Here is a 20,059-nt window from a genome sequence, read left to right on the forward strand (position 1 = left end):
TCCCCTCATCTACCCAGCCAGTCATTCCATCAGAGAAGGCTGTCAGATTGGTTAAGCAGGATTTCCCCTTGGTGAATCCATGCTGGCTACTCCTGATCACCTTCTTTTCCTCCATATGTCTGGAGATGACATCCAGGATGAGCTGTTCCATCACCTTTCGAGGGATGGAGGTGAGGCTGACTGGTCTATAGTTGCCTGGATCCTCCTTCTTGCCCTTCTGGAAGACTGGAGTGACATTGGCTTTCTTCCAGTCCTCAGGCACCTCCCCAGTTCTCTAGGACCTTTCAAAGATGATGGAGGGCAGCTTGGCAATAACATCCGCCAGCTCCCTCAGCACCCATGGGTGCATTCCATCAGGGCCCATGGATTTGTGGATGTCTAGCCTGCCCAGAAGGTCTCTAATCCTATCCTTCTCAACCAAAGGAAAGTCTTCCCTTCTCTGGACTYTCTCCCTTGCCTCCAGGCTCYGGGACTCCTGAGGGCTGCCCTTAGCAGTGAAGACTGAAGCAAAGAAAGCATTCAGTAATTCTGCCTTCTCTGTATCYCTTGTCACCAGGACCCCTGCCCCATTCAGTAGCAGGTCCACATTTTCCCTAGTCCTCCTCTTGCTGCTGATGTRTTTGAAGAAGCCCTTCCTGTTGTCCTTGACATCCCTTGCAACACTCAATTCCAAATGGGCCTTAGCCTTCCTYGCAGCATCTCTACATACTCTGACTGCATTCCTATAATTCTCCCAAGTAGCCTGTCCCCTCTTCCACATTCTGTGTATTTTCTTCTTCTGTCTGAATTTGGCCAAGAGCTCCTTGCTCACCCATGCAGGTCTCAACATCTGGAGATCATCTAGTCCAACCCCCAGCATAGCCCGTACGGGGATTGAACACACGACCTTGGCATTAGCAGCACCACGCTGTAACCAACTGAGCTAATCCCCCTGATTAAAACAAATCATAGAATGGTAAGGTTGGAAGGGACCTCTGGAGATCATCTAGTCCAACCCTCAGTGCAGCCCATATGGGGAYTGAACCCTCAACCTTGGCATTAGCAACACCATGTTCTAACCAACTGAGCTAAACCTGCCCCCAATCCCTAGTCATCTCTCCACACTATTCATGACTTCCCTACTTCCCTCTAAGGAAGCCTTCAAAGAAACACTGAGATCTAATGCAGCAAGTTAAAAAAAAAAAAAAAANAACGGGGGGGGGCAGAGATCAAACGCTATTGGTGAGAAAAAATTATCAAGCTGGCAGTCTGGAAGAAGTGAAAAAGTGAGTAAGACACTGCTCCCTTTTAGTGCCATGCACTAAAAGGGAAAAGGCAAAAGGCTGAAGCATGCTCTCCCAGATAACACTACAGGAAAACATTTCTGGTCTCATACAGCAGACCACAAGTACATTCTCACATTGGAGAAATGCATGTACTCTCTGAAATAAAGTATMTTTAGTAATAGTTTTACATGGATCAAAGAAAAAAACCCAATATTAAATCTTTGCTTATCATAGAATTTGAGAAATTAACACCATCCATTTTTCCCCCTTATAGGAAATTCTGTACTTTATTGTTAAAACCTATGAAGTGAATCTTGGTAAATACCTGTAATGCCATAGAATATACAGAGAAAAACTTTTTCATGTTTTTTTCAGTTTATTTTTCTAAAAATACATCTGCCCAATGAATGAGAAAACAAATCTCATCTTACCTCTATGTTTGAAGGAGGATGACAYGAAGGAAAGAACACATACTTGATCCGATTATATGCTTGATATAGGACAAAAATGATGAGCATTGCCCCAAGCAAGACAGCAATCAAGGCACTTATGAATGTTATTAAAATGATCAGAGGTACCACTTTATCTAAAAAAGGTGAATTAAAAATATTAAATTCAGGCATTCATAAACTGGGAAAATTAAAGAATAGATGATCTTCAAATCTGTTAAAGTATTTATCATAAAATTTCATGATTGTATTGCTATACCCAGGCATGACAACCATTACAAACATGATACCACTCTAATACCTTAGATCATTATTTTAAAAACACAGCAAAAGTTACTAATCAAATATAAGAACATAGGCATTTGTATATTAGAGCAGAACCACAATCCAATTATTTGACAGCAAGAAAAAATGGCTGCACCTACATAGTTACCACGGAGCACCTGATGCATGGAAATCTACGACTACTTCTTGCGTACAGGTTCTTATTCTAAGGAACATAACATAATTTGAGGCTGCTTGCTCCTTTGAAAAGGTGGAGATAGAGAAATAAGAATTCCTATGGGCTATGAAATGAGAACAAGCAATGAACCAACAGGGAAGAAATCCAATCCTACAGATATTCCACATATCCTCTATATTGGTGGTCTAGACACCAGTTCAGCGGAAGTTTTTGCATTGAAGGTGCACAAARGTGAGATGCATTTCACTTCAGCACTCAGATGGGGTTCTGCCCTCCTGAATTAACCCAGGAACTGTGGAAAGCCTTCTAACAGGCTAGGTTCAACTCCAGAACTTAAGTTTGAGACCCTCTAATAGATGGAGTACAAATAACAGAATCCAGCTTTTGACAGCAAAATATTTTAGTAATCAAAGAAAACTTTCATTTGAACAGTCGTAAGTTGTTCAGYGCTTAAGTTGCAGAGTCTTGCAAGTTTCCTCTTCCCTTCCCCTATTCTACTTTGCAACACAGTATCTGGCATTAACTGTTTAAAAATACTACACCCATAATGAGTCTGATGATTTGTCTCCTCGCTTTTCAGCATAGGATTTCTTTTTGAATTAAATTCATTCACAGAAAAATTAAGACAACAAAATAATCCTTAAAATGAAGCATTTAGTAATTCCTTGTACCCTCCTAAAAATATCATAAAAACAATGAAATTAAAGCTTGCCCATTGAAAATTAACTGTACAGAACTAAGTTTAATTCATACTCATTACTTTTTTTTAATAAAATCTACGTAGAGTACATCTTCCCAATAATATATAATATCTGTGTGTTTATAGCTATTAATCTGAGATAACTGATTCTAAACCAAGGTGTAACAGGTCCCAAATTCTTCCTACCTCCAGGTGTTCTGATGCATTCATCCTTGCTGAAATGACTGCTTTTGTTGTAAGTTTCTGAGAATGCTTGTACTTTTACACAATACAAAGTTGAGGGTGCTAGATCAGAAACTGTCCCTATTGTCTGTTTTATCACTTTTGTTTTCATTTCCTCCTGAAAAAAAAAGAAAGGAAGCAAAAAAGAAGGAAAAAAAGATGCACATAAATAATGTAAGAATCATTCAGCTAGATTAGAGTTTTGGTCTCTGCTGAACTGAAGAAGTAATTCTGTAAGAAGTTAACCACTTCTAACCGATATTTCAGTTAGATATTTTAGATATTTTACTATCAGAAGAGTTTAAATAACACAGAAAGATGCATTAAAATGTGAACTAAAGCATGTAAGACTTCATTAACATATCTCTTAACACATACAGTTAAGAAACTGCAAATACAAAAAGAATTAGCTAGCCAAGCCTGAAACCACAGTAATTAAGACAGCATACACAGTCATACCCTAAGACAGACATCACAGGAACCCTATAAGCCACGGTTCAAAAGTGAGCCATCCATAGGCTTGTCCACAGGATCAAATTCTGCAAAATCACACTACATATAGCAACAGCATAAGATTAAAATCTCTGACTACTTTGTGATAAGTCTTTTTAATCAGATTTTTAAAAGAAACTTTTAGAAAAATGTCTACATGAATTTCACGATTGATACACCATGTATCTGCCTCTTTTGAAAATAGACTTCTTGATGAAAACTTGTGCAGTATTTAAGTCATAACAAGTTTCATATACTGTTTTTAAGTATTTAGACACTTCATACCTCATTATTTGAAGAATTCTTCCAATACAGAATCCGGTAAGATAAGTTATAATGGTCTCTCCAGGCCTTAGTTTCAGATCCTCCCAGAGGAGAGATCTGGATATGGAGCAAAACATCACTGATGTCCAGTTTTACAATGGGAGGGCCGATTTCATCTTAAGACATTTTTTTAAAAGGTAAAAAATCAGATTGAAAGAATACAAGTAAAAATATCACATAAAATGCTGCAATTTAAATTTACAACAATTTTTAGAAGGTTGTAGCCTGACTTTACTAATAGCTTTATTTAGAATGTCAAGTGCTGAGAAAATWAAAGCTTTAATTCTTCTCTTCTTCCACATTCATATTTTGCTTGCGCAAGTTTCAGTAATGCGAAATACACTTAATGGTTAGATTGTATCTGTGCAAGTCAAACTGAAACTATTGAATACGTCACCTAACACTGTACTATTTTGTTGATATTCTGATTTAAGAGAATGAACTAACTCCYCCCCCCCCMMMAAAAAGAGAGAGAATTGACATTATCAAGATATAATTTATGTTATAGTAAGAAACACTCAGTAGTGCCATTAAATAGCTTTTTTTTATTAATGAAAACACACTCTCCATTCTCYGAGGAAACATTATGTGTTTGTGTCGTGTGTTTTGCAAGAGCTGCAAACAGGATGTCGCTCTCAGTGTTATTCTCTGTAAATRAAGGAAAGCATTAGGGAGGTGGTGCTCCCTTAGAAACAGGCACAATTTTTAAGCCACATTTCTTGAAAGAGGACTTGCCTGCTTGATGTTTGAAGTTGGTTTTGTTTAATATTAATATCTTAAATATTTCATATTCCATTTCACTCAGTTTCTCCCCAATACAAACTTGTAGTAGATGCTTGTGCCTTACAACTCAATGCAGAGGGAGGAAGTAACAAATTACAAGCAACAGGATAGTCTCAAATGCTCCTTAATCTGATCAGACAGGCCCCACTTTTTTTGCATCTCTCTTCTTCCACAGAGTTATAATTAAAGAGAGAATCATTAAAATTTTTGCTCTCGTTTCCAAAATTGTTTACTTAGGTCACTGTTCATCTTACTAAAGGATTATCTAGTTTTCAAAAGCTTCGATGACAAAGGAAAGCTGACAGAAAATAGCTACTGATTCAGTCTTCAATATAGAGGGAAACGATGCCACTCCACACGTTAGATGTTTCTCAACTTTGCAAATTGGTAACTCATTTGAAGTCAACTGTAAAAGCTTACTAAAATGTTTATCACAAAAGCTTTTACAGTTATCACAAAATTAAAAGTGCAACAGTGATAAAAATGGCTAATTTCACTTTAGAGGGAGTAACATTTTTGACTTAGAAGATGTCTAAGACAATGCTTTTTCATGAAACTCTTCAGGGTTGCAACTCAGTGTTTGTATAATACTGATTCAGCACAAACATCAAAGGTGCCCTGTGGCAGGACAGAGAAAAAGGAAGAGACAAGGGTAGAAGCAAGGAAAACGGAGGCAGTGAATAGCAAAACTCAAATTAGGTTTACTTGTAGTACAGTCTCACAAGATGATCAATGCAGCAGACAATGAGACTATAAAATGCCATATAGTGCTTTGCCTTAATTTACTACAGCAAATGATGTGTTTCTAAATAGTGAAACATTGCCTGTGCTGAATTAGAAAAGACTTTCGAAAAACTCCCACTGAATTTGATGAGGCCATGATTCCAACCAGAGTTTCTGTACAGAAACTATGTATTCAATTTCATTAATCTGACAAGTTTATTTTTGCAAATACAAGCATTACCAACAAGTTGGYTGACAAATAAAAATATTTAAGAAAACACATCTGCTTACTTGTTACCAGAGGATCWACTTTCACTTCATCAGACAAGCACGATCTATTATATTCATTCACTGCCTGTACACGGAGATAATAAAATCCACGAGTAATAGTGATGATAGATGAGAAGTTGCATTTTGTATTAGTGATGTTTTCACATCCAGGCACATGGAGCCACTTTGCAGAGTAATCACCATGAAGCTTCTTCAAATACCCCCTAGAACAGATATGTTTTAACATTTTTTGATATGAGGTCTACAGACTCTAGAAAAAAACATGCTCTCATGTGCCTCATACTTTTCTTCCTTTTTGGAAGAATGGTCTTTAAAATTTTACTTACCTATATAATGATTAATTATTATTATTATTTGTTTATAATTGAAATAATGAATGTTAGGAGCCTATTTGGAGCAGGATATTGAAATTACCGCTTTAGTCACCCCCCCTCAATAGAAAAGTTATATGTTGGTTTTTAAATATTCTGAAAATTCAAATTACGATTTTTCATACAATTCTACTAAATTGATTATTTGTCTGACAATGCCCTAGAAAAAGGGGAGCTCTCTCCCCTCTATTAGTATAAAACACAGAAAAACTAAATGCAAGTCAAGAAATTAGAAAACATCCAGATGATGCCCACAGTATTTGTGCATTTGTGCTACAACTAGACATTAAGATACAGGTTTGCAAATGGATTTTCTTTTCTTTTCACTATCTGACCAGAAGTAACCAAATATGCTGATATTTGAAACCTTTAACACTTGTATTTTGTTCAATTAGTTGTCCAATTTCTTCATATCTTAAAAAAAACCCTTAAGTAATGAAAACTTTACATCTCACAGAAATGTTATTTAGTATATATTTAGAATTCCATATYATCAAGTATTTAACACTCTCAAAAGAAACCAAGCATCCTGAAATTCTAGGTTATCTGCAATCCCTTTAAGAGCCACACTGTGCCCAGATGAGGTATCAAATGCTTCRATTAATGTATTAAGGCACTTTTGCAAGTATTGCACTTCTATTTCTAGTAACAGTTTCTAAAATACAATAAATTGTTTAAAATGACAGAATCTGTTTACACAAACATATAGAAACTGTTTAACTCACAGGAGATACTGTACAGTATAGCTCACATGCTGTTTGTACTGACTATTCCAGTGAAGATGAAACATCATGTCCAAAGCAAAAATTCTCACATGTGTTGGACAAAGTAGGTCTTTTGCTGCACAAAATAAAAAGAAAAGGAAGCCTACAGTGACTAAAAAGCTTTACATTATGTACCTCAATTTCTCACTATATTAAACAGGCAYGGCAGTTTTCATGTGACTAACAAATTTATAATAGTCTGTTTTCATTATTAAGATGGCAAATTCAAGTCCATGATATATGAAGCTTATTAAGTCACTGCTAAAAAGGGTATCAGTTAAAAATCAGTACAGGAAAAAAAGCAAGCACAGACATATTAAAATTAGTGGAAATAAAGAACTGGCATTAGTAAGGACTTGACTGAAAGAAAATGTAAAATATACACGTCAACTTAAAGTTATTTTCTTGATGATCATGTTTATTAGTTATAAGAATACCACGATAAACTTAAAGTCCTCTCCCTAGCTTTATCTGCAGTGTCCATTCAAACATTCAAAGCTTGAACTGCAGCACCTCTTTGACAGTGTACAAAATAGATATTGAAAACAAGGTGAGCAATAAAAATACTCGTTTGATAAGAGTTTATGAACTTCTTAAGAGCTTATGAACTCCAAACTTATGAAGTTTGAGAAGTTTATGAATTTCCCAACTATCACATATCACAATCCATCACACAAGTACACTTTAAACGACCAAAATTTTTATTGCCACACAGATTGTTTACACTATGAACTTGGCTTAGACAAATAAGAATTTTTTGGATGCAATCATCTCCAATTGCCTTATACTAGTTCAGATCCTTATGTGGTTTTGACATATGTGAACTGATTTCTATCAAAGGAAAGTGACCTGAAAGCCTGTGGAGATCTAAAGACCTGAATCTATCCACATACAGGGTCTACCATAACAGATTATTCCAGTGGGTCTCTGGCATTATGCCACACTCTCAGAAGCTTGCACACCATATAGAGCCCAAGTAGCAGCCTTGTCTTTTTTTTAATCTATCTTTGACTACTAGTTCCCTACAAGCCTTAAAAAAAAAACTCATCTCCTGTCCTTACATAAGCTTGTTCTCTGTCTGCTCCTGCTTATCCTACTTCTTTACTYCAGATCCTCTTAAGCCTTCCTGCTTTTCCTTTCCTTTCATCCTCAACATCTATCAGCCCTGTTTTCCCATGTGATTTTTGGACAATATCAAGCTCTGTCTCAGCAGAAATACCAGGGAGCCATATCCCAGGGCCCTCAAAACAGCAAAACTTGAATAGCTGACAAAAATTTCTGGGGTCAAAATCACCCTGCTTTCCGTCATTGCCAGTGTCCACATCCTTCGCTGTAGCACTGTTAGCAATCCTAATTTCAATGCATGAAAGGACACTTCTTGCAATGTATGGCTCAAGGCAGAGATAGGCAAGTACTTCTGGCACAGAAAGAGACGAGGACTCCTAACTCTGGGGAACTGATGTATAATAGAACCTCTTCTTTGAGGTTCTGAAAGTCAAGACAACACAGAACCACTTGCCAAGTCCCCAGCCTTTCAGACTACCTAGCTCACGCTGAGCTGTTAAGCGGGCCATTTCACATGCACGAGGCCTCTTTCCTGCCACCCCTTAGCGTGGATGGGCAGCGTGCAGCATATTTGCAGCAAACACTGTTAAGATGTCTCTTCTACTCTCAGAGGCCTTGTACAGTAGCCACAAACTATCTGAAGCAACAAAACRTTCTTGACCCACTCACTGCTCAGTGCAGGCACACAGTGAGGGATCTAAGGCAAAAGATACAAGTAAAGATTTTACTTAAATTCTGATWCCGTGGCAAATGTTTTAAAAACTAAAACCCACTTGTTATTGTAGGATAGGAGGGRAGTCTCCTTAGGAGCAAGTAACCTGTTACTGCCTCATAAGAAAGCTTCTGATCTATCCTCTTATGTACTGCATACTGATGGTGGAAAAAAAAAACCACTAGAGTTGATGTACCACCTGTTGAAACTAATGCCTGACATTCTGCATTYCCACTGTAATTTTTTTTCCTAAAACAAACATTGAAGAGTTCTTAAACAGGTCTCTGAGCAGTACATAAATGAACTGTAATGTACACATGCAAAACAAGTCATTAGTTAAAAGCRAACTTGCACTAAGCTGCTCTTCAGAATCTGCAAGAATAAAGAAGTCAAGGCTCATAAAAAATTAAAATAAAGCTTGGCTCAACTTTTTATGCATTCATATTTTAAATAGAAAAATCTATATAACTATTAAGATTGCTTTTATATCAAGATGAGTAAGAAGTTGGTACTTCTGCATATTTCTATTGTTTTAGGACAATTCACTTTCTAGCAGTTCTAGCCCAAGTAACCATATTTTAAAATAAAATGACCTTTCTTTGTACCTTTACGGGTAGTTTTTATGCAATGAATGGGACTGAATAAGCCTTCTTGAAAATCCAAAGGACGGGTTGCTTGAACTTTCAAACAGTAGATAGTTTCTGGTGCAAGATCGTTAATTGTATCAGTAGGAAATATACTTTGTTTTCTGAACTGCAAGAAACAATTGTGAGCAGCATATGAAGACAACTGTTCTTCCTGATAAGCTTACTTTTTAAACTATTTCCCCTCCCCCCCAGGTTTCAGCTCATTTATATAATATAGCCTCAAAAATGCTAAAATAGGTCACGAAGCATAACAGACGAGCTGAAGGCAATTTTCCAGCTTAGCCACGTGAACAAATGGGAGGAAGATGCTGCACTCCTTTATATGTGTAAGCAAGAAGGGACTGCAGGGCCCTTCTACATGAAGCTTAACTCACAGCACACACTCAGACGCATATTCAGAGGAACAATAGCGCACTTGCATCCCTCAGCTGATAATGAGTATTCTCTCCTCTCCCCAATGCTCCCACCCTGCTTGGCTGACCAGATGTCTCAGCCATCAGTACACAGCTTGCACTTAGCTTCACGCTTTTTTCTCTTTAACATCTGAGACTAGGTCTTCTAGCTGAACATAGGTATCTCTTCAATTGCTATCCTAATCTAACTGGCACATCCCCAAACATAGAAAAAACACAGAATTTCTACTTTGATCTCTAGAGAATAGTTACATTCTGTTGCATGAGACATACATGAAAGCTAGAAGTCTAATTTACTGCAGTTCTAYGACCTCTAAAGTATCCCTAACTCTCCCCCCCCCCCAGTTTACAGTATGAAAACAAAATGACACAGGACAGTGTATTCAGAGCTGCAGTCAAGCTATACGGACTCATCAAGATTAAGCAAGCATCTTATCTCTCCCCTCCCTATGCCTTATTATAAATGTTTCTTCCTACTGCCTTGACCTCTTATCTCTCCCTGTTCCTACTGGCCAAGTCTGCCTSCTGTTCCAATATATCTGAAATGGCTACATCTCCTTCCTCATGCATTGGCAGCTGGTTCCAGTATTTATATTTACTGAAATAAAAAGCTCATTTATAAAATATCTAATACAATTCTCTAGTTAAAAAAAAGTCGTGTAGCTTAAGTTATACATAGTTACATAACAAAGCAATTATATTATCATAGCAATTATATAAAAATCAAAACATSATTATACCTCTGCATTTGATGAGTTTTCCCAGATAACTAAGTTATATTTAAAACTCAGATCATCTATCCACATTTTCTGGACCTGATTTGCTTCTGGAGGAGAAACCTTAATTTTTATTACTCCATTTGTAGACTGCAACTCTATTTCTGGTGGACCAATCTCAGCTGTAAATATTAAAAGAAAAAAAAAGGTAGTCAAGCAAAACTGCTTAAAGAAAAATTACCACAAAGTCATTCATATTAATAAAATGATACTTGCATATTCTATCTTATTTTTAATTCTTATCTGGCAGTAACTAATAGAAATCTAACCTAATAAACTACCAGTGTTACCTGGTTCTGAAAAGAGTGAGGTTAAAATGCAATATTACTAATTAATGTTCTCCAGACTCTGTAATGAAAATCAGTACAATTTCTTTTAAAAGAGCAAGGAAGGAAGACTGGCCCAAACAAACAAAGGAATATTGAGAGGAGGCTTCAATATTATACAGATTCTAACTAACAAAAAGTTGCAAGGCCGGAAGACTACTTCCAAAAAAGTCATTTTTCAGGAAGATTTCCCCTCACTCCAGAGAAGTACAGAAAAATTCTGACAGAAAATTCTGTCAGAAAAGCAGAACCATTTTGATTATTTTCCCCTCTCTACGAAGACGGAATTGTAGCACTGCATGACCTGAAAATATCTTTTATTACTTCAAGGTTGGGAAAGTCACTAGCTCATGTTATAAACAATGGAAATCACACATCTTTTTCACAATAATGTGTTAAAGGATTTAACTAAAAACATTACACTATATATGGAGCTCATACCTATATAATACGGAATCATTTCAAAAATACTAGACCATGGAGATTTGTCTTCTCTTGTTTCAGCCCTTAAACGCACATGATGTTTAACATAATATTCAGTTATTGCTGAGGAAAAGTCACATTCAGTGTGAGTGACATTTTGACACCCGGGCAAATCTTTCCATTCTGTTTCATTTGTCTCAAAGTCTTCAAACCTTTAAGGAAAAAAGAAAAAACAAAAAMCAAATAGAACAACACAATTCAAGTTTGTATTTTCTTCTTACTTTTCCTCTTAATGCTAACAGAACAACTAAGCAATTTCTGGCATTTATTGCCAGCACCAATGTAAGCAGCGTTATCTATTTAGTTACCCTGGAATTCACAGATCAACTATTTGATTTATACTACTTTATTAGCCAAAGTTAAGCATAATCTACAAGGTTTGATACCAATTTGCTTTGTTCACCATGTAAACACACAGAAAAGAGCATCAAAGAACTGTCAAAATCCAGAATTTAATCCTCAGTGCACGATCCCAGTCTGGCATTTATTTTATAATCCCTTGGAAGAAACTTAAAAATACTGATGGCAGAAAACAATCAAAGAAACAAAGAAAACTGAGAGCCCAGAGAAATGTCAAAGCACAAAAGATAAAAACTGGAGTTCACCAATAAGACAAAAGAAAACATTGGAATACAGTAATCAGCTTCCCAGAAGCTCTGTTTCCTGTGAGTTAACAGACAATCATTTCTGACTTCAGAGAGACACTCAGAAATCATGAAGCGATGATCTGACCAAAAAGAGGCACAGACTTGAAGAAGTAATTTTATCCCCCCCGGGAGTGCTGGTGGATGACAAGTTGACCATGAGCCAGCAATGTGCCCTTGTGGCCAGGAAGGCCAATGGTCTCCTGGGGTGCATTGGGAAGAGTGTTGCCAGYAGGTTGAGGAAGGCGATCCTGCCCCTCTACTCAGCCCTGGGGAGGCCTCMTCTCGAGTACTGTGTCCGGTTCTGGGCTCSCCAGTACAAGAGGGACATGGAGCTACTGCAGAGAGTCCAGTGTAGGGCTACAAGGATGATCMGAGGGCTGGAGCACCTGCCCTATGAGGAACAGCTGCAAGAGCTGGGCCTGCTTAGCTTGGRGAAGAGAAGCCTGAGGGGGGATCTTATCAATGTGTAYAAGTACCTGAAGGGAGAGTGTCAAGAGGACAGGACAAACTCTTTTCAGTTGTCCCGTGCGACAGGACAAGAGGCAATGGGCAGAAATTGAAGCACAGGCAGTTYCACCTGACTGTGAGGGGGAATTTCTTCCCTGTGAGAGTGACGGAGCCCTGCAACAGGTTTCCCAGAGAGGCTGTGGAGTCTCCTTCTCTGGAGCTCTTCAAGGCCYGCCTGGATGCAACATGCTCTAGGTGACCCTGCTGAGCGGGGAGGTTGGACTAGATGATCTCCAGAGGTCCCTTCCAACCTTACTGATTCTATGATTCTGCAATTCTATCTTTATCTTATCTCTGACAGACCAGTATTACGTTTTTGAACTAAGCCTGCATTTTCAGAGCAGCAGTTTGTCATCTACACATTAAGGAAGAAGTAGCCCAGCATTTTGTGTTTTTTTTTTAAATCCAAAATCATTTACTAGGAAATCCTAAAATAAAAAACTTAAGTTACTTTATCTCAGAAGTGTTTTGGAGTATCTACTTTTCAGGAAAGTTCTACAAAATACCAAATGTACTGCTATACATATGTATTAATATATAAAGCAGTCGAGAAAAAACAATTAAACATTTAAGAGCAAAAATTAAATTCCTTCATCTGGTGACTAAAATTTGCAGATCAGAAATCCAGTCCATAAACACACATATTTTTTTCAAAATCTATGCTACAAATTCTCTCAATCTCTGCGTGTACTCATTGGAGGAGGGGTTGACAAAATGTAGCTCAATTAAACAAAAAAAAAATAGACAAACAAGAATACAGGAATCTAAATGCTAGTTTCAAGGGTAGCAGTGTATCCATTTCAATACRGAGCATTACTACTAAATGTGCTCTGCATTTATAACATACCACTATCAGCAAATAATCCAATTTCACATATAAATTAGACAGGTGATCCCTGTAGGATCACACCTCAGTTCAAGATTTAATTTCCTGTCATCTACTTCATGGATTTCAGAATGGCTAATGAGAGCACCAACCACCATAGTAATTAATTTGTTCCTSTAACACAAATAAGTGTCAGACTTATCTATCTCAGCTTGAAGTTACCACTTACCAGCGATATTGAGCTGAAAACGTTATGTGGGTATCATCCTCAGTGTAGTTCCACCTCAGAGTGAAGTTTGTATTTACAACGTAGATCTGAATATCTTGAGGACTCTTCAGATTAGTTAGACCTACCAGGAAGTTATGCAAAAATTGGGATAAGTGATATGTAAACAATTGAGGGGTGATCTACTTCTCTGGAAAATAGGAGAGAGTTAGAGTGAAACTAAATAACAACAAACATAAGAGTTAATCCCCCCCCCCCCCCCCCGCTATTCAAATGGCACTTCAATATACAGTCTAAGGAGCTGTGCATCAGGTACTCCCCTTTGCCCATATTGACTAGGCATTTCTCTCCTCAGTACACAAAATCCTCCTCTCCCCTTTTAAAATCAAAACAGTTGTAAGATTCAATGCCTGTAGTTCATCGTTACAGATGGATTATAAGCAGTCTGTATGCATTTAAATCAGTATTTTTTTCCTGAATCYAACACCTGTATCTCAGCTACAAACTCCTAGAGACTGACCTAATTCTGTTACTTCACATTTGCAGAACAATCTGACATTTCAGACTTGTTTTATGTCGCATGCTACTGCCATACATTCAATGTATGGCCTAGAACAATACAAATCGCTTTCAACAAGGCCTCCCTCTACAGTAGGCTCTTGTAACTCAGTCATGGTGAACCCATGTTTTCTTTTATACAAAGAACAGTGCATAAAATGACTTATGGAAGACAAGGGTTAAGTCTCAGGACATGTATAAGAATGACCAAAATATCARAGACCAGACCAGGAAGGATGCATGCTAGACCCATCTGCTGAACAGCTCTCTCCCCTTTTTATTATTAAAAAAAAACGAACTGCATCATAAATGATTTATATGCTGTTTTCTACAGAATACTTATTTATCATTAACTTGATCTGAGACATGCAGAATCCTAGGTGTTCAATTTAGGATACAATTTAGCAATTCAGGATCAAGGGGAGAAACAATGCTATGGAAGAAGGAATTACTTTCTGATACTTATGATAACTGAAATTTATCTGGCTACTTGTAAGGTACCTTTTGCTTTGAATTATCTGATACCACTCTATGGCAATGCTTGAAAACAGCGAGGCTACATAATTACAATAGCACCAACACTTGGTTGGAAAGTTTTCTGGTAATATAAGCTAAAAAATAAAACAAAAGTGCATCTCACAGGAAAAAAAAAAGGTGAAGGGGCTGGGCGTACATGTAAACCAAGAAAAAGCTCAGGTGAGAGTCACTAAAATAATAACAAAGACATCAATTAAGCAGTTACAGATTGTTACAGAGCTTAAATTTCACCTAAGGCATTCTGCCTAGTACCTCGTATTAGACATCCTTGAAAGCCCAGGATACGTGTACCTTAGGCAGTGGACACCTGTGCTCTTCTCACTAAACATAAAACTTCATAGACCTTATTGTGGTAGTTCCACCAGGCATGAATTTGTTACTCCTYCCAGCTGAGGGACTAATATATGCTCAAAGAATGAAAACTATACTGGATCATCACAAAGCAAGCAAAGGAAATAACTTGCTTTGTTAGATATTCATCTTACAGATGGCTGCATTATCAGCCAGAGCTGATTTTGCTCACAGCAAATCAGGAGTGATTTATTTCAGAACAGCTTTAGTAATAGGACCAAAAAGAAGACTACCATAAGTCTCTGATATGACTACCTCTTTCTCTGACTACTTCATTGGGCAAGTTTAAATGACACCACATTTTTAATCCTCCTTACAAATTGCTGAAACCAAGCATTAAGAGCTGTTTCTGGTTGCACAAGATAGCCTTTCCAGAACACAGATAAACAGAAATACGCTAGTCAGAGATATTACCTGTTACTTTAACTCAAGATCCATTACAAGTTTAAAAGTAACTTGCATTAACCATTCAAGGAAGACCTTATATCTTTAACAGAATTTTCAGAAAGTACAATTTCCATGATCAGCAGCAATTAAGAAAGCAGGAAAAAAAATGATACAGAATTAAGAGGGAAAGAAAAGAAATATGGAAAGATCAATGTTGTTATATAAATTCATGGAGTACTTTTACCTTCAACACTGTGTGCTGCTTTAGAGCGTTCACCTCCCATAAAATAGTAGATGATAGAATGAGAAAAGGTAGAGAAGGGTGACAAAGAAAACCCAAGGTACAGAACAGCTTCTGTCCCAGAGGAAATYGCACTATGATTCTCCAGCCTGAAAAGCAGGCTAAGGAAAGGATAGGACAGACTACAGGCAGGTTATGAGTGACAACTGAAAGGCAAACATGAAAAGATTGTTTGCAGTCTCTTTAACATAGAGCAGGAAGCATCAAAACAAGTATCACTAACTCTCAAATGAACTGCTACTTCATTCAATGCCACGTTAAGCTGTCGAACTCTTTTCCTTTGGATTCAATGAGTGCTAAACACTCTACCTGGCTCTGCTCAGAAAAAAAAATCCCTAGAGTGCTATTAAATACAAAGTCTCGAAGTTACAGAGCCTATAACAGAAAGCTGYGAAGTGCACTTTGTATTTACTTGTATATTCTTTCTTACTCCACTAAAAGCCACTAAAGAGAAAGTGCTGGATGAGAGAACTTTTTGGCTCAATCAGGTATGAAACATAAAAACAAACAAAAACACAGAAAAACCACAACACACTCCTTACAGATCTATCCYGAATTTGAGTAGGTACGTTCCTCCTTGCCCTTGCCACTTCAAAAAGATCTCCCAGTCTTGACTGACAATCCTGATAATCCAAACAGCTATCCTCACTAGGACATCAAATTTCTTCCCCAAATCCAAATAACTACTTACTGAAGGTTTCAGGTCCCAAATACACTGCTTTCATCTGTTCACTCCACCTCCTGTTGCAGGTAAGGAAAACTGATATGATCATAGAGCTAACTATAAATTTATAATCCAAGGAATATCCTTGGCTGAATTCTGTTAAAAGGTAATGATTAATGATTCACATTTTAACAGTTTCTAGTAATCTATTCACACAGTGGAAGCACAGAAACTGAGTTGAAAGAAACCTTGAAAAATCACCTACATTTCACATTGGAGAAAGTAGTTGGCCAATTCTACCTACATCATCAGATGTTTATGCAGAGAAGTTTTGTCGTCTCCATCACTGCATCATCTATTTTTACAGGTCTCCAATTACTGAAATATTTCACTATCTTTACCATTAGAGATTAGGAAAAGCTTTCTGTAAATAAAAAAGTAAAGCACTCCCAAATCAGATTTCACAATATTTTCTATCGGAAGTCTGGATCTCTGCAGAACAGATCTAAGTTTCCTCACAAGGATGCTTGCTTGGTTATTTTTTCATGGTCCATGGACAACAAAGGGTCTACAAACTGCTAAACCAGAAGCCTAATCTAGATCTCCTCTAGGCACATTAATATCATAGAGGAAAACTACATGGGTTTAAAACACACTACTTCAGACTTCTATTTATTTGAAGACCAGATTAAACACAAGAAAAGAAAGAAGAGAAAACTGAATGGAAGTAACAATTCCTTTAGTTTTCCTTAGCAAGTCATTTTTTCTTGCTCTCTGAATGATTTTCATTTTTCTCTTTTGCGTTCTCTGCAAATGGCTGAATTCTCTTGAAAAAGAATACTCCAAAAAGTCACAATGCTCCAGCTGAGATTTATAAACGGAAGTCTAGTTTAAAAGATATATGACCCAACCTTTTCACTCTAATTAGCACTGCTACACCTCAATACTTTGGGGATTTTCTACAGCATTGCACTAGAGCTTTTGAACAGAAGTTATGAGACAGTAGCTCTGGATCTTTGCTTGGCAGAACTACTATTTAGACCATCCCTTCTCATTCTGTATTTGCCTAAACATAGAGCCTTGCACATGTGCTTATTCGAGATCTTTGTACTTTTTCCGGATTGTTTCTCCAGTTTGTCAAGATACTTCCCAATTCTATTCCTGCTTTTCAGAACAACTGTAAGCTCCTTCTGCTCATATGCRGATTTAATAAGCATTTACTATTGTATCACATAGATCATTAACAGATCCCCACTTAATATATCTTTCCATTTTGACAGTGAACTGCAACTACTTTTAATAAGCTGGAAAATCATACTGAAATAGTTTAATTGAGTGTTAAAAATATAAATGCCTACTATAATTGTAGTGCTTACATAGATGTGTGAAGCACGATCTTATGATGAGCAAAAAGGATAGCCAAAATTCAGATAAACCTAATATTTTAGATCTTTAGATGATTAGAGTCWAAATTTTCATAAATAAACAAATGAAAATCAGATTAAAGTTAGCAAGACTTCTTGCTGACTTATTTTACTCTTGATTAAAGGCAGTCACATTTAAGATCAATTCATGTTTCCTGATGCAAAGCATCACAACACTTTGGTAGTGAATACTATTATAAGAGATTAGATTGTCATAAAAAGAGATTAAAGACAAAAAATTTGAGCAAGATTTCCTGTCTTCCTTCTCATCATATTTTAATAAACTCGAGTAAATAAAAATTTGTTCTAATATCATAGATTAGTGATATTCAAAGAATAAATGGAAATTTATTAATTCTACTGAATATTTTCAATAAGTGATGGTTGAAAATAATGAAGATTATGTAACATGGCAGCCTAACAAAAGAGCATCTAATGACAGAAGACACTAGTTTTAGCAAGACAAATATACCCCTTCAGGAGAGAGCAAAGTAGAGCATCTTGTTAAGTGCGTGGGTGGAACCAATGGAAACTTTAACTCAACTTTTAGCATACAAAGGAAAGGAGATATATTATATGTGATACTAAAACAAAACAAAAAATAACAACCAAACCGGTACCTGAGACAATCAAACTGCTTTGGCTCCATTCTCTACAGAACCAAGGCCACTGCAAGAACTTTCAACCAGGAGTGGCAGAATGGAACGGCTGTTTTTAGCAAGGCAGAAGAGGTCACTGTGGCAAGACAGTTTCTTCTAATCCTTGTGGTATGTGGCATGTTACTCATTTTCTACAAATGTGTGGGTTAATCAAAGTAGCCACATGTATCACAATACTTCCAATTTGGGACTGGAAATTTGAGGTGTTGCACTAAGTGCTCATTTACAAAACGAGGATACCAAAAAGCTGAAAGGAAGAAAAAGAAGAGGTCCAAAAACTGCTTATTTGCTTGAATCCTACCACAAAATATGGACCCCAGAAAATGGCCTCTAGCCTTCTTTTAGGTATACCAAACAGGAACAACGCAATCTTACACAGACGTATTGGAACTCAGGCTAGCCCAGTTTCAGAAGCACACACACGCGCTAGCCCATAGCTGAAACACCTCCGTTATTCAAACTAGCTAAACCCAAATATGCTCTGCTGCATTTTGCTGTGTACTGTAAATATGTGGGAAGGTAATCTAAGGCTTATCTGGAATGTTTGACACCTCTCTCAAAAAAGTCGGTTCTGAGCAACATATGGTTTCCTTCTGCTTAAAGATGTAACAAAAGGCACATGTTGCTATCACATGAGGTAAAATCCTCAATTCTTGCAATCTCACTTCTCTTATTTCCTTATTTACACTCTATGCTCTACCAAGCTAAGCAGGGATGCCTTTCAAGCAAATCAGTAMGATTCCAAAACCTGTTTGCAACACACTTACAGTCACTACTTTTCATATGTATCAGGCAAACTCAACACAAATCGGATTGCGACCACTACCTGAATGTATCCTCTACAGTAAAACCCAAAACACCGTGTGGCTAATTTATACCAGGCCCTGCTCACTCAAGAAGAGGCACTCAGTTCAGACCCAAGGCCCCGAGCTGCTTTTACTCCCTCTGAGCTGTGCCTACACCGCAGCCCCCGTACCGCCAGCAGGCTCTGCACACGCACAGCCCACGCACAAAGCACGACCCACGGCTACGGGCAGCGGCGGCTTCCGCGGCGCCGCCAGGGGCCACACGGCTGAGAGAGGGCTGGGCACGCCCCCACCCCCCCCTTCGCCAACGGCCGCGGCGCGAGCCCCGACCCCGCTTGGCCAACGGCCGCGGCGCGAGCCCCGACCCGGCTTCGCCAACGGCCGCGGCGGCGAGCCCCGAGGCGCNAACGGCCGCGGCGCGAGCCCCGACCCGGCTTCGCCAACGGCCGCGGCGGCGAGCCCCGAGGCGCACCCCCCTCCCCCCGCAGGCGCGGCGCCCTGCCCTCCCGAGCCCACCTGCGCAGCGGAGGGGCAGTGCGACCAGGAGGCACGAAAGGAGGCACGAAAGCAGCCCCGCCGCGGCCATATCCCCGGCGCCGCCACCCTCTCCGGCTCCCGGCACCGCGGGCGCCCGCGCCGCTCCCGGAAGCCTCGGGCGGCCGCGCATGCGCAAACAGCCTTCGCGCCCCTCGGCGGCGGCGGGAGGTGGGGTGGGGAGGCAGGGGGAAATGGCGGTGGATGTTGAGGGGKTGTCGGCGGGCGTGTCGTGGTAAGACAGCGAGAAATGTCGTCCTGGGGGCAATTAACAGTCTGTCTGGGGGCTTGCCTGCAGCAGTGGTAGTAGGAGATGTTATATAAGGAGAACGAGTGGGTTTGGATGTTCTGTAGTGCGTTTCC

General features: G+C 38.6%; 1 protein-coding gene across 1 annotated transcript in view; it reads right to left on the minus strand.

Moving 5' to 3' along the window:
- The window catches only part of IFNAR1 (interferon alpha and beta receptor subunit 1), a 23,758-nt gene extending 3,946 nt beyond the window's left edge, over positions 1–19,812 (minus strand). The window contains exons 1-10 of the mRNA XM_085297775.1: positions 19,679–19,812; positions 13,479–13,599; positions 11,228–11,421; positions 10,425–10,582; positions 9,230–9,377; positions 6,809–6,923; positions 5,713–5,915; positions 3,877–4,031; positions 3,064–3,217; positions 1,697–1,851 (exon numbers count right to left, since the gene is read on the minus strand). Coding sequence (XP_085153901.1) covers positions 1,697–1,851; positions 3,064–3,217; positions 3,877–4,031; positions 5,713–5,915; positions 6,809–6,923; positions 9,230–9,377; positions 10,425–10,582; positions 11,228–11,421; positions 13,479–13,599; positions 19,679–19,748 — 1,473 coding nt within the window. The 5' untranslated portion in view covers positions 19,749–19,812. The remainder of the gene's footprint in view (positions 1–1,696; positions 1,852–3,063; positions 3,218–3,876; positions 4,032–5,712; positions 5,916–6,808; positions 6,924–9,229; positions 9,378–10,424; positions 10,583–11,227; positions 11,422–13,478; positions 13,600–19,678) is intronic.
- Positions 19,813–20,059: the final 247 nt, after the last annotated feature.

Source organism: Rhea americana, unplaced genomic scaffold (assembly GCF_003343005.1).
Source record: "Rhea americana isolate MKP2758 unplaced genomic scaffold, rheAme1 scaffold_130, whole genome shotgun sequence".
In the NCBI taxonomy this organism is placed as follows: Eukaryota; Metazoa; Chordata; class Aves; order Rheiformes; family Rheidae; genus Rhea; species Rhea americana.